Source organism: Jaculus jaculus, chromosome 13 (assembly GCF_020740685.1).
Source record: "Jaculus jaculus isolate mJacJac1 chromosome 13, mJacJac1.mat.Y.cur, whole genome shotgun sequence".
NCBI classification, from domain to species: Eukaryota; Metazoa; Chordata; class Mammalia; order Rodentia; family Dipodidae; genus Jaculus; species Jaculus jaculus.
Window position 1 is genome coordinate 26,387,361 of NC_059114.1, and position 14,846 is coordinate 26,402,206.

Here is a 14,846-nt window from a genome sequence, read left to right on the forward strand (position 1 = left end):
CTTCCACTAAACCCCTCCTCCTAATAGTCCATCAAGGGTTAATTCTATGACGAGCCATTCAATTGTGGCACCTGGCCAGGGGCCAGACCTCCAGGGACACTGCATTAAGGTCACTGGAGGGGGCTGGATAGATGCTCAGTGGCCACAGTACATGCCTCGCAAGCTGGAGTTCACATCCCTATAGAATCCCATGCCCTGGGAAGGTGGAGACAGGTGAAACTTTGGGACTTGATGACCACCCACCTAGTCTAGCCTACTTGGTGAGCTCCAGGCTGCTGAGACCTGTCTCAGAGGACCTGGATGACATCTGAGGTCGTCCTCTGGCATGCACAAGCATGCACGCACGCACACAAAGCACACACACACACGAGGCACACACACAAAGTAGAGTGCACATACATGAAACACATATGCACATGCAGACAAACTGCAGGCACATAAAATAAAGATCATTTACCTCCATATGAGGGAAAACAAGGAAAGGTGAAGGTGTACTGGAGGTCTTTAAACAAGATTGTCCTTGTTCCTGAAGTGGAGTCACTTGGGCCTAGGTTCAGTAGGACCAGCATCTCCACCCCCACCCCCGCCAGGGCAGAAAGCCCTCTGGGAAGGCCCAGTGTACTTAAGGAGCAGAGAGGCCTGGCCGGGTGCCTCAGCCCCAGCCTTCCCTCTGTCCAGGACGAGTTTGAGGACTTGGATGACATCCACAAGGAGGAGAAGCTGCAGCTGGAAGAGCTGAAGCAGAGGCATGACGTGCTGGTGGAGGAGTTTGCCCAGATCCGCACTGAGCATGAGATCAACTCTAAGAAGCGAGTGGAGGCTGAGCAGGAGTTGGTGCGCATGGTGCGGGCTGCCACCCTCATCCAGGCTGTGTGGAAGGGCTACCTGGTCCGCTCCATGCTCAGGTCCAAGAAGAAGCGGGGCAAGGGCAAGGGCAAGGGCAAGGGCAAGGATACGGAGAAGGACAAAGAGAAAGATACAGGGCAGAAAAAAAAGAAGGCAAAAAAGGCCAAGGGTAAGAAATGAGCACCGGCCCAGTCCCTCCTTAACCATATTCTAAATTAAAAACCAATTTAAATTTTTAAAAAATCTTACTATCTTTTTCTTCAAGGTATAGTCTTACTGTAGCCCAGGCTGACCTGGAATTTACTATGTAGTCTCAGGGTGGCCTCTAATTTACTGCAATCCTCCTATCTCTGCCTCCTGAGTGCTGGGATTAAAGGCGTGAGCTACCACGCCTGGCACTTTTTCAACTTTTTTTTTTTTTCTTATTTTGATTTATTTGAGAGGGAGAAGGAATGGCCATGCTGCAAACGAATTACAGACGCATGCACCACCTTATACTTGTGGCTTATATGGCGAATCAAACCTGGGTCCTTTGGCTTTGCAGGCAAGCGCCTTAACTGCTAAGTCATCTCTTCAGCCTCCAATTTAAATACTTTTATTACAAAGGGAGAGAAGGAGAGAGAGAGAGAACAGGCGCACTAGGGCCTCTAGCTACTGTGAATGAGCTCCAGACTCATGTGCCACTTCGTGCATCCAACTTTATCGAACTCAGGTCATTAGGCTTTATGAGCAAGCGCTTTCACCACTGAGTCCAGGCTCTACAAACCAATTTAAACCACACACAAGGGACACCCTTCATTTGGTAGACATGACTACTTGGAGCTGAGGCTGTGTCTCTCTTTCTCAGGTGTGTGCTAGAATAGCCTCAGCGGGGACCACAAGCCCCTCCACTCACACCAGGAAGCTGCACAGCTCATCATCCACCACACACTAGGTGTGGGTATCAGCTGTCCACAGGGGTCACAGGTGGACACAGTACTCCACAGGTCTAGCCTACCCTGCACTTGCTCCTAGCCACCATGAGCATCCAAGTGCAGTGAGGCATTAGTAGCTGTTGGGTGCCCAGGTAGTTAACTACTTAAAAAATTGTTTTTACTTTTTAATTTGTTCTTGAGGGAGGGTCTCACTATAGCCTTGGCTGACCTGGAACTTATTCTGTAGTCCTAGGATGGACTCATACTCACAGCAGTCCTCCTACCCTTGCCTGCCGAGTGCTGGGATTGAAGACGTGCACTACCACGCCTGGTTTATTTTCACTTTTTGTTATTAACGTGCATGTGTGTGCACACATGGGATGTGCATCCACAGCACATGCTTATGGAGGTCGAGAACCAGCTTTGAGTTGCTCCTTGCCTGTCCACCTCGTTGGAGACAGGGGTTCTTGCTCCCGAGTCTTGCTCTGCTGTTCTTAGCAGTGCTCACCAAGAACTTCTGGGAGATTCTCCTTTCTACCTCCCACCTCACTGTTAAGTTAGTGTATTCCAGGTCAGCCTGGACTAGAGTGAAAAAAAAGAAAAAGAAAGTTAGTGTAGCCGGGCATGGTGGCGCACACCTTTAATCCCAGCACTTGGGAGGCAGAGGTAGGAGGATCGCTGAGAGTTCAAGGCCACCCTTAGAATACATAGTGAATTCCAGGTCAGCCTGAGCTAGAGTGAGACTCTACCTCGAAAAACAAAACAAAAAAGAAAAAGAAAATGAATATAACTGGGTATTGGTGGTACATGCTGTTCATTCCATACTTGGGAGGCAGAGGTAGGAGGATCATCATGAGCTCAAGACCAGCCTGAGACTACATAGTGGATTCCGGTCTGGGCTGGAGTGAGTGTCTACCTGGAAAAAAGAGAGAGAGAAAGAAAGAAAGGGAAAAGGAAGGAAGGAAGTAAACAAAGGAAAAGTGTGCTGTGACTACAGAAGTACAGTACAGCTGCCAGTTTGGCTCTTAAAATTTTCATTTATTTACACACGTGTGCATGTGTGCTCATGACAAGACCTCTCTATTGCAAATGAACACCAGATACTTGTGCTACTTTTTGCAATGGGCCTATGAAATTAACCCTGGACCAACACACTTTGTAAGCAAGTGCCTTCAGGCCTCAAGCCCTTTCCCTTCTATGACTTAGCTTTTTACCTCGGTTCTGGGGAACAAACCCCAGCACCCCAGTTTGAGCAGTAAGCACTTTATTCATGGAGTCATTCTCTGCCCAGGTGAACTTCTTTTTTTTTTTTTTTTGAGGTAGAGTTTCACTCTAGCCCAGGCTGACCTGGAATTCACTATGTAGTCTCAAGGTGGCCTCGAACTCATGGCAGTCCTCCTTACCTCTGCTTCCCAAATGCTGGGATTAAAGGCATGTGCCACCATACCTGGCTCTAAAAAATTTTTTTCTTTTTCTTTTTCTTTTTTTGAGGTAGAGTTTCACTCTAGCCCAGGCTGACCTGGAATTCACTATGTAGTCTCAAGGTGGCCTCGAACTCATGGCAGTCCTCCTTACCTCTGCTTCCCAAATGCTGGGATTAAAGGCATGTGCCACCATACCTGGCTCTAAAAAATTTTTTTCTTTTTCTTTTTCTTTTTTTGAGGTAGAGTTTCACTCTAGCCCAGGCTGACCTGGAATTCACTATGTAGTCTCAGGGTGGCCTCGAACTCATGAGAGATCCTCCTTACCTCTGCTTCCCAAATGCTGGGATTAAAGGCATGTGCCACCATACCTGGCTCTAAAAAATTTTTTTCTTTTTCTTTTTTTGAGGTAGAGTTTCACTCTAGCCCAGGCTGACCTGGAATTCACTATGTAGTCTCAGGGTGGCTTCATACTCATGAGAGATCCTCCTTCCTCTGCCTCCAAGTGCTGGGATTAAAGGCATATACTACTATGCCTACCTTGAACTTTATTTATTTGTAAGGGGGGGGGCTACAGAGAAAGAAAATGGGCACATCAGGGTCTCCTGCCATTGCAAATACAAATGAAATCTAGATGCATGTGCCACTTTGTGCATCTGGCTTTATGTAGGTACTGAGGAATCAAACTTGGGTAGTCTGGCTTCCCAAGTCTTGTTTTTATAATATATATCTTTTAATTTTTTTATTTGAGAAAGAGGGAGAGGGAGGAAAGAATGGCATACCTGGGCCTCCAGCCACTGCAAACAAACTCTAGATGCATGCACCCCCTTGTGCACCTGGCTTACGTGGATCCTTGAACATCAAACTAGGGTCCTTTGGCTTTGCAGGCAAGTACCTTAACCACTAAGCAACCTCTCCAGCCCCTTTTTATCTTTTTTGAGGTGGGGTCTCGCTCTAGCCCAGGCTGACCTGGAATTTACTATGTAGATTCATGCTGGCCTTGAACTCACAGTGATCACCCTACCTAGGGCTTCCTAAGTACTGGGATTAAATGTGTGTACCACCATGCCCAGTTGTTTTAAAATATTATTAGTTACTAGTATATATTATTTACTATTATAATATTATACTATTAATACTAATATTATTATACTATTAGTAGTATATATTAGTTACTAGTATCTCATAAATTGAGAACTGTCCCATAGAAATTTACCTCTTTTCTGGAAAGAGCTCATTTCCCAGATATCCCAGGCTTGTGTCTTCTATAGCCCAGCAGCAGTGAACTCACACACACTTTAATTAATATTGTTTTAGTTTTTCTTCAAGGTAGGGTCTCACACTAGCCCAGGCTGACCTGGAACTCACTTTGTAGGCTGGCCTCAAATTCAGCAATCTTCCTACCTCTGCCTCCTGCGTTCTGGGATTAAAAGTGTGTTATGGGCTGGAGAGATGGCTTAGTGGTTAAGACACTTGCCTGCAAAACCAAGGGACCCAGGTTCAACTCCCTAGGACCCACGTAAAGCAGATGCGCAAGGGGCCGCATAAATCTGGAGTTCGTTTGCAGTGGCTGGAGGCCCTGGCGCACCCATTCTCTCTCACTCAAATAAATAAAAAAATTTTAAAATGTGCTATGCCCAGCTAAATTAATTTTAAACTAAACTTTTTTTTTTTCTGAGGTAGGGTCTCACTGCAGCCTAGGCTGCCCTGGAATTCACTATTTAGGCTGAGGGTGGCCTCAAACTCAGTAATCCTCTTACCTCTGCCTTCCCAGTGCTGAGATTAAAGGTGTGTGCCACCACACCCGGCTATTTATTTTTACTTATTTGAGAGAGAGAGAGAGAGAGAGACAATGAGAATGGGAGTGCTAGGATCTTTAATCACTGCAAAACAACTCGATACATGCCCCATGATGTGCATCTGGCTTACATAGGCACTGGGGAATCAAACCTGGGTCCTTGGGCTTTGCAGGCAAGCACCTTAACCACTAAACAATCTTTCCAGCCCGTTTGACTAATTTTTGAGACTGAGTATCCCTATGTAGCCCAAGCTGGCCTCCAACTGAAGGCAATCCTTCTGCCTCTCCAACGCTGGGCTTACAAGGATGTTCCACCACAACCAGCCGGCCCCTCTCTGCAGCCTATAAATGGTACATTACAGGTTTCCCTGTTCACTTTCCTATTGTCTTCCAGAACCATGGGCTGGCATCAGCTACCCCACAGCATCACACTGGGAGGAGAAAGAAGTGTTTCTGCATTTCTGACCCAAACTGGGGAAAGGGTGACACACATATATGAGAGGTTCTGAGAAAAACTGGGGAAAGGAATTAATTCATGAAGTTGTAGATGTTTGAATATCCCATATGTACAAAGTGTCTGTGCTGAGTATAGCTAGCCTGCTTCCCTCATGGCTGTCTGACCTTACATGTGTGCCCTTGCCAGAACATCATCCCCCAGAGGGTTTATCCTCCCCTTCCAGGACTGAGGCCTCAAAGCAACGGTGAGCTTTCCCTTCTGTACTTCCTGGGATGCCTAGGAGAGGACGGTGGGCAAGGAGAGGCACAAAGCCCAGTCCCCTTGCCCAAAGCAGGCTCTGGGATTCCAGTTGCAGTCCTGTATACCTGACCAAGGGTCCAACAACAGCAGCCCAGGCTCTGGTCTAGCATTTGTAGACTGGCTGCCTCCGCTGCTGGGCCTAACCATTGCTAACACACCAATATAACTGCATTTTCAAAGCTAGGAAAACCAGCTCACTGCTACTGGGTGGGGCTAGTTGAACAGTGACCACTGTTATTTGAGGCTGATGTCCTCAGAGTTCAGTAGTGCATTCACCATTGTCATTTCGGCCACATCCTTAAACCACCTGTTGGCCTATTAACTTTGTGATTTAAATCAACTCATGCTTAACACTGGCCTTTACCTAAGGGAAGTCAGTCATGCACACGCCTTGGATGAGCTGTCATTTAATACATAGCAACAAATAGTCTGATATCATGACGACAAATGTTTGCCCATGAACCACCTGGGTACCTTCCTGTCCTTTGTGGTCACCTTCAGTCCAGAAGATTGCTCTGAGCCCTCCAAACTTGGGTGGAAACCAAATCCTGACTGGGGAGGCTGGTGTGGGTAGGGGCACACTTCCAGTGGGCAATTTGTGTTGGGCACATGAGTCGGGGGGGCAGGAGTTGGCACTGATGCAGTGTGATAGAGACAGGGCCACAGAGATATTTCAGGGAGCCCAAATCCCCTGCAGGGAGGAGTCACAGGACATTCAGAGCTCATGGGGACAAAGAGGTACTGCCCACCCTGCCATGGAGCACCAGAGGGGCTTCCTGAGTGCCTAGGAGCCCCACAGATGCTGGTCTCCTGAGAGCACCCGAGCAGGGCTATACCTTGTGAGCCAAGGCTAACTGGATGAGAATCTCACTTCCAAGGGGGCTTTGGTTTGGGAGGCACTCCCCCTTGCTGGGTGACAGATGGCACTGATATACTGCCTGAGCGAGCCCGGGGAGTGACCCGGCTCTGGAAGGTCATCCCTGATGTGGAAGGCCTGGGATGCTGAGGCCCACTGGTGTGGTGGGCACAGGTGGCTGGATAATGACTCTTGCTAGGGATATTAAGGTGGGTGAGTGAGGTGGACCGCTCTCGCCTCGGAGGGTGTACAGCATCTAACCCATTTTCAGACAACTTTCCAGAGCTTGCTGTCACCCTGGTCTCTGTCTGGGAGGGCTCAGTTGGGTGAACTGCTCGCATTGGGGTCTCTCTGAGGCGGGGTGAGTGGCCACCCTTGGGGGTGGCCGGTGGTGTCCAGAAAAGCGCTTGGAGCCTGGCAGCATCTCCTGTGGCCATCTGAGACACTTCCCCGTTGGCTCTCTCCTGCCGGAAGCCAAACAGCGACTCGTCACAGTAAGATGGGGTGTGGCTGATCAATCTGAAAAAGAGATGAAGCAAGGTGCAGTGAGCTGGAGGCTAGGGTCTCCGAAGCCTTCCACAGACCACTTCCTTACCACAGCCCTGCAGCAGACAGGTCCCGCCCACAGACAACAGGGCTGTTGCTCAGCCTGGTATTCCCAGTCCTCTTCATACTCCTGCCTTGCTTCCATTGTCTTCCCCTCCCAAACGTCTAGTCCCTGCACCCTGACCCCCACTCTCTGACCTATGTCCCAGGCCTAGTCAACCCTCAAAGTCCATCCTCATGGCTATGTGGATTTCAGGAGTGGTCACATGATCCAAGCCTGTCCAATGAGAGTCTATCCTAGTATGTTCACCAGACTGAGAGAAATGTTTCTGCCACATGGCATGGTATTTGCATGCAACCTGCGCACATCCTCCTGTATCCTTTAAGCATCTGTAGATTACTGCAGTGATTACGCATAATACCCCACTGATGTAAATGCTATGTAAATGGTTACGTTGTAGTGCTTAGGGAATAACAGCAACAAAAAGACAAAAAGAGTTGGGACTGGGGAGATGTCTTGGAGGATAAAGCTCTTGCCATCCAAGCATGAGCGCCTGAGTTCAGGTCCCCAGAACGGACAGAAAGCTGGATGCTGTAACAGGCCCCTGTGATCCCAGCACACCGGTTACACACACTGAGTCTAGTGAGCAATGAGATGCTGCATTAAATAAGACGGAAGGTGAGGACCAATATGAGAGGTTGTCCTCTGGCCTCAATATGTGCACGGTGGCATGCCCATACACACGTGTGTGCACACACACACACACACACGCACACACAAAGCTGGGTCAGATAGGGCGACACACCTCTGTAAACCCAGAACTCGGGAAGTGGAGGGAGGAAGATCAGGAGTTGATGGCCATCCTCAGCTATGTACAGAGTTCCAGGCCAGCGTAGGCTATATGAGAGAGACCTGTCCCAAATAACTGAAACAATCAAAACAACAACAAAAGAAACTACACAAAATGAAGAGATGCTTTTTTTTTTTCTTGGCTTCAATAATTTTCTTGCTCTTTTTTTGGTGACTGATACATTATTAAGTAATTTCTGTTCACACATGGATCTCTGAAATATTCAAAGTTCCCATCCTTGGGGCTGGAGAGGTGACTTAGCAGTTAAAGCTGTTGCATGCAAAACCTAAGGACCCAGGTTCAATTCCCCAGGACCCACATAAGCCAGATGCACAAGGTGGGGCATGTGCCTGAAGTTCTTTTTGCAGTGGCCAGAGGCCCTGGTGCACCCGTACTCATCTGTCTCTCCAATAAGTAAGTAAATTCCCATCCTTGCTAGCAGCCTGGTGCTCCCCGTTGCTCGGCTTGCTTGGTCTAAATTTACCTTTCCACAAGAGCCGGCTGCTGCCTGCTTTCACCCAGATCTTCCCGCCCACAACGGTACCGGAAGACCTGGTCTTCAAGGGTCATATGGTCACAGTGGTCAGTATGGCTTCCAGATGCCTCTGCTTGTTTTCCATGAAGCCTTTCCACCCTGACTTAGGCAGAACCTGCCCTAGAGTATGCTTCCCCACTGAACTTTGGCTCCAGTTCTCACCCCAGCCGGAGCTGGATTCTGTGGGAAGGGCTTCAGCTGAAGAACGGGAGCGAAATTCTGACAGCTTTTCAAACACCGCCAAGTTCGATTTCCCAGGCTGCTGCGTTGCTGCGCTCCCTCGGCTGCCTCCTGAGGCCAAGTTCATCTCCAGCTTGAGCAGCACCTGAGAGACGCCTGACTTGAACCTGTCCGGCTTCTTACTGTTGTGTTTCACAATCTTGGCATTTGAGCTAACATGACTTTTTGTCCTCGAGGAGTACTGGCTCAGCTGCCTGGGTAGTGTTTTGTTTTTAATAGTTTTACTTATTTATTGGGGGGGGGGTGCAGATAGAACAGGCTTGTCAGGGCCTCCAGCCACTGCAAACGAACTCCAAATGCATGCACCAACTTGTACATCTGGCTTACGTAGATACTGCGGAATCGAACCTGGGTGCTTGGGATTCGCAGGCAAGCCCCTCAACTGCTAAGCCATCTCTCCAGTTCCTGCCTGAGTAGTTCTGACCCACAAGTGCAGACAGTGAATGCAGAGGGCCAAGGGGCACATGCCATGAGGCAAGTCCTCTGAAGCCCAGCCTAGCCTAACTCTGTCCTGCAGCAAACTACCCGTGGCTGTTCTACATGCCAGACCTTAGCAAAGGAAGCCGCTCTTCTCATGGCTCAACAGTGTTTCCTGAGGAGACAACAGAATCCCTGACAAGGGCAAGGATGGATTGCACAGACGCATGTAACCTTCCCAGGGCCTGCTTTGCCTGAAGTCACCACTACTGTTTTAACACTAGGCAGCCCTCGGAAACCAGCTCAGTATACGTAGAGCCAGGTAACAGGTCGGTAAGCAAGAGATTGGCAGCTTTGGAAAGACTCAACTATCCAGACCCAACCGCTGCTCCTTAAGTCACTCACCCCTAAGAAACACAAGATCAGCTAGAACGAGTCATTCCTGAGGCTGCAGGTGGTGCCTATTTGAGGGTAGATGGTAATTTTATAGTTCCTTGAAAATAATCAGACTGGAGAGATGATTCAGTGCTTGAGGTGCTTGCCTGAAAAGCCTAAAGACCTGGGTTCAGTTAGTACCCACATAAAGCCAGATGCACAGTAGCACATGCATCTGGAGTTTGTTTACAGTGGCAGGAGGCCCTGGCAAGCTCATTATTTCTCTGCCTGTTTCTCTCTCAAATAAATAAATATTTAAAAAAATTAAAAAGCCAGGAATGGTAGCACTCATCTTTAATCCTAGCACTTGGGAGGTAGAGGTAGGAGAATTGCTGAGTTTGAAGCCAGCCTAGGACAATATAGTGAATTCCAGGTTAGCGTGGGCTAAAGACCTTACCTCAAAAAAAAAAAAATAATAATAATAATTTCTGGGTGTGGTAGCACACACTTTTAATCCCAGCACTAAGGAGGCAGAGGTAGGAGGATCACTGGGAGTCTGAGGCCACCCTGAGACCACAGAGTGAATTCCAGGTCAGCCTGGGCAAAAGTGAAATCCTACCTCAAAAAACAAAAGTATATTTTTTTAGTTTATTTAAAAAAAAATTTTAATGGCGCAATATGTAACTTTTTTTTTTTTTGAAGCAAGCCCAATAGACTGCCTTTTTTACATGGGAGAGGGAGGAGAACTGGTGCACCAGAGCCTCCAGCCCTGGCAATCAAATCCCAGGGGTGTGCGTCCCCTTGTGTGCTTGTGCAACCTTGTGTCACCGTGAGTCTGGCTTATGTGGGACCTGGAGAGTTGAACATGAGTCCTTAGGCTTTGCAGGCAAGTGCCTTAACCACTAAGCCATCTCTGCAGCCCGCAATATATATAAATTCAAAAATACATTTATTTGCAAGCAGAGATAAAAAGAAGAGAGGCAGAGATAATGGTTGTGCCAAGGTCTCCAGCCACTAATACAAACTGCAGATGCATGCAACACTTTGTGCATCTGGCTTTATGTGGGTCCTGGGGAATGGAACCTGGGTCATTAGGCTTTGCAAACAAGTGACCTAACTGCTGGGTCATTTTTCCAGCCCCAGTAAAAAAAAACTTTTTGTTATTTTCTTCTGTTTTTGGAGGTAGGGTCTCACTGTGTTGCCCAGACAGCCCTGGAACTTATGGTCCTTCTGCCTTAGCCTCTCACGTGCTGGGACTGCAGGCATGCACCTAGCTGTAGCCTTTGTTTTCTTCTTTTATTTCTGCTCCCTAGAGACCTGGTCACCCAGGCCTCTGCAATCCTGTGACCTTTCCACAGCGGTTCAAACTGCAAAGCTTGGTGCCTGACCAGTAGAGGACGTGCCCTCTGCCTGCCCAGCCCCACTTCCAATGCAGCTCAGGAGTCTCAGGGTGGCCTCGAACTCACAGCGATCCTCCTACCTCTCCCTCCTGAGTGCTGGGATTAAAGGCGTGTGCCACCACACCTGGCTCCGTTTGTTTTTTTAATATTTATTTTTGTTTATTTATTTGAGAAAGAGGGAGAGAGAGTGTGTGCCAGGGCCTCCAGCCACTGTAAACAAACTCCAGACACATGCGCCACCTTGTGCATCTGGCCCATGTGGTTCCTGGGGAATCGAACCTAGGTCCTTTGGCTTTGCAGGCCAGCACCTCAACTGCTAAGCCATCTCTCCAGCCCATCATTTTTTTAAATATTTATTTTTATTTATTTGACAGGAAGAGGGGGAGAGAGAGAGAATGGGTGCGCCAGGGCCTCCAGCCACTACAAATGAACTCCAAACACATGTGCCCCCTTGTGCATCTGGCTAACATGGATCTTGGGGAATCGAACCAAGGTCCTTTGGCTTTGCAGGCAAACACCTTAACTGCTAAGCCATCCCCCAGCCCCATTTTTTTTTAATTTTATTTATTTGCAGAGATACATACAAAAAGAGAGAGAGAGAGAGAATATGGGTGTGCCAGGGCCTGTAGCAACTGCAATCTCCAGATGCATGTGCTATTTTCTGCATCTGGCTTTATGTGGGTACTGGGGAACTGAATCCGGGTTGTTAGGCTTTTCAGGCAAGCGCCTTAACCACTGAGTCATCTCTCCAATTGTAATCTCATTTACTGATAAGGAGACTGAGACCCCTTGGCAGGAATGCACAATGAAGATTTAAATCAAGCCTGGCTCAGCGATCCAAGCCACCAACACCCACAGTACACCTTAGTGCTTCAATCACTCGGCGGCAGTTATTCTCATAGTCACAGGTCTCAGTTCCACGGTGTTTGTCATCTCCTGCTAGTCCCCTTCCTGTTGCATCAGTTAAGCTCCAGGCTAAACACCCTGGTCATGGCAGCCCCAGCTAAGAGTCTCCAGTGTCTTTGGCCAAAGTGCTGACAACAGCCAATCAATCATTCTAATTAACTAATGTCAACAAGCATCAGCAGCTATCACACCGCCAGACCCACCTTCAAAACAATTTGCTGATACTCAGAAACACTCCTCCACCAGCCCATGCAGTCACTTTATTTGATTATTTTAATTTTTTGGTTTTTCAAGGTAGGGTCTCACTCTGGCCCAGGCTGACCTGGAATTAACTATGTAGACTCAGGGTGGCCTTGAACTCACGGTGAACCTCCCACCTCTGCCTTCTGAGTGCTGGGATTAAAGGTGTGCACCACCACGCCTGAATTACTTTAAATATTTTTGTTGATTTTTAAGGAGAGAGAGAAGTTACATAGAATGAGTGCACCAGGGTCTTTTGCTACTGCAAACATTTTGAATTAAGAAATTTAATTAATTAATCCCAGCATTCAGAGGCAGAGGTAGGATTGCCATGAGTTCAAGGCCACCCTGAGACTACATAGTTAATTCCAGGTCAGCCTGGGCCAGAGTGAGACCCTACCTTGAAAAACAAAACAAAAAAGAAAAGAAAAGAAAAGAAAAGAAATTTAATTGATTAATTTTTTTGTTTTTGTTTTTGTTTTTTTCAAGGTAGGGTTTCACTCTAGCCCAGGCTGACCTGGAATTCACTCTGTAGTCCCAGTTGGCCTCCAACTCACAGAAATTCTTCTACCTCTGCCTCCCAAGTGCTGGGATTAAAGGTATGCACCATCATACCTGGCTTTACTTATGTGTGTACTATGTCTGTGTGTATGCACATGTATGTGCAGATGCATGCCTCACACATACATCTAGAGGTTGGAGGAAGACAATGATGTCCTCCTCTGTTGCTCTTCTGCCTTATTTCCCTGAGACACAGTCACTCACTAAACTCCTTAGACCAGCTGACCAGTGAGCCCCAGTGATCCTCCTGTCTCCTCCCCTCTCAGAGTGGGGTTATACACATGCACAGCCTGGTCCAACTTTTTTATGGGTGCTGGGAATCGAACCCAGGTCCTCATGCTTACACAGCAATCACTCTTATCCACTGAGCCACCTCCCCCGCCCTTATTTTTCGAAACAGGGTCTCATGTAGCTCAGGCTGGCCTCAAACTATGCAGCTAACTAGCCAACAGGCACGCACCACCAGGCCCCATTAGGCGGTGCTGGGGATTGAATCCAGGGTTTTTGCGTGTGTTAGTCAAGCACTCTACCAAACAAGCCACATACCTATATAAGTTCCTTTGGTAATCTTACACAAATTTCTCTGTGTTCTTGGGCAAGTCACATGACCTCTTTGGGCCTCTGATGGGTCACTCAGCACACGGGGATCCCAATATCACTATCAATACTACCATTCAGCAATAATTTTCTAAGCGTTAGGTCACGATGCCAAGCACTGACTACATTTCTCTCATTTCACAGGTAGGGACCACTGGTCCTGTTTTTCACACAGCTCAGAGAGGTCAAGATGCTTACTCATGGCACACAGCAGATCAATGGCAGGGCTGTAACAGGAATCCAGATGACTCCTTTGAGTAGAGGAGCACCCCCCTCATTACCTGTATTTGTTCTTCTTCCTTGGCGTGAGGGTTGGGGTGCTGCCCCTGGAGAGGGTGTTCTTACAGCAGTCTCCCTTGGCCAGAGAGGCCTTCGATGTTCCCCTGCCCACTCCTCTGGTTCTGTTAGAATTCTGCACCCAGGGTGGGTCAAAGTCTGGCAGGGTAGGGCGGGTGCCTGCCGGGCTGCCAAACAGGGTCTCATCCACGTAGGACGCCCTGGCCTTCACCCTGTGGCTGCTGGAGTGGTGGTGCTGAAGGTGGAGGGTCTGCATTCCACTGATGGCCAGCTCCTCACGGTGCCCGTGGTCTGGGGTGACGGCAGGTGTGCTCTGTCCACCAGGCCCGGTCTGCAGGGCTCTCTGTGAAAGAGGTCAAGAAAGCACCCCTAAGTCAACAGCAGGGTCTGGGGAGGAAGAGTGGCAGTCTGAGGTCCCTGTCCCTAGGACAAAAAGGTCTAGTCCTTCTCAAAGCAGAAAGAACACTGCAGGTCAACCCCAGAATATATTTCATTTTCTTTTTAGTTGTCACGATGGGGAAAAGGGAGCTACTGGTAAATATTTACTGGATAAATATGCGCTTCCAGCATACAGTGTGTACTTCACAAATATTTATAATATGGTAAGGGGTGTGAAGGAGGAAAGGCGCAAGTCAGGAAACAAACTCATTAAGGTGGAAGGGGAGAACAGGCAGGTCCCTACATCTGTGCACATGCATGTGGCAGGCGTCACTGAGCCTGTATGGTTCCCATGCCTACCTCGTGCAAAGACTTTTGCAAACATGGTGTCATCTACTCATCTCCACGGCCCCCTGAAGTCTCTCTGATTAAATTCATTTCGCAGATCACAAATCTTAGACTTCAAAAAGTAAAGTCGCATGCAAAGGCCACTCCTATAAGGCTAAAAGGGGAGAAGCGTCATTGCAAACTAGTAGAACAGATCAAGGGTTCACGCGCCGCCCGCACTCTGTGAGCCCCCAAATCAGTGCCCGGGTGTTCTGCGGTCTCGGGTGGTGTTTTCCTACCTGGACATCTTGGCCTGATGGCGGCGGATACAACCTCCGGCGACCCTTCCCCCCGCTTTTTTCCCACTTGGTCGGGGCCTCCGGTGGGGGCACAGATTGCATCCACGGTTCTAATCTGCAGAACAGGATGCCCAGGCCCCGGGATACCAGCAGCTGCGGCGGTCCCAGCTCCGCGCGCAGCCCACCTCGCCGGGGGCAAGTAGCTCCCTGGCGACCAGCGTTCAGCGTGTGGTTGCAGCAAACAGCAACCCACCAAGAGCGCAGCTCCGCCGTCCCCCGCGCAGT

General features: G+C 48.6%; 2 protein-coding genes across 4 annotated transcripts in view; one reads left to right on the forward strand and one right to left on the reverse strand.

Annotated features, from left to right (window-relative positions):
• The window catches only part of Iqcd (IQ motif containing D), a 33,612-nt gene extending 32,585 nt beyond the window's left edge, over positions 1-1,027 (forward strand). For both annotated transcript variants that reach the window (XM_004668466.2, XM_045132906.1), the window contains one exon: positions 679-1,027. In XM_004668466.2, the coding sequence (XP_004668523.1) occupies positions 679-1,026 (348 nt within the window). In that variant the 3' untranslated portion in view covers position 1,027. The remainder of the gene's footprint in view (positions 1-678) is intronic.
• A 4,013-nt stretch (positions 1,028-5,040) lies between these two features.
• On the reverse strand, positions 5,041-14,817 carry Rita1 (RBPJ interacting and tubulin associated 1). 2 transcript variants are annotated; one of them, XM_045133155.1, is made up of 4 exons: positions 14,562-14,813; positions 14,296-14,437; positions 13,542-13,900; positions 5,041-7,111 (listed from the first exon to the last, which is right to left on the reverse strand). In XM_045133155.1, the coding sequence occupies exons 2-4, from the start codon at positions 14,326-14,328 to the stop codon at positions 6,604-6,606; spliced, it is 900 nt and encodes a 299-aa protein (XP_044989090.1). In that variant the 5' UTR covers positions 14,329-14,437; positions 14,562-14,813; the 3' UTR covers positions 5,041-6,603. The 2 variants fall into 2 exon arrangements, with proteins under 2 accessions (XP_044989090.1, XP_004668524.2); XM_004668467.3 differs by lacking the exon at positions 14,296-14,437 and having other exon boundaries at positions 14,562-14,817.
• Positions 14,818-14,846: the final 29 nt, after the last annotated feature.

What these genes read in the sequence shown, in the direction of transcription:
- Rita1 (XM_004668467.3), bottom strand. Translation starts at nt 14,663, where the DNA reads ATGCAATCTGTGCCCCCACCGGAGGCCCCGACCAAGTGGGAAAAAAGC. An exon ending in CATCAGGCCAAGATGTCCAG is followed by an intron (nt 13,901 to 14,561) that starts GTAGGAAAACAC and finishes CCTCTTTCACAG; the next exon opens with AGAGCCCTGCAGACCGGGCC. An exon ending in AGGAAGAAGAACAAATACAG is followed by an intron (nt 7,112 to 13,541) that starts GTAATGAGGGGG and finishes TCTCTTTTTCAG; the next exon opens with ATTGATCAGCCACACCCCAT.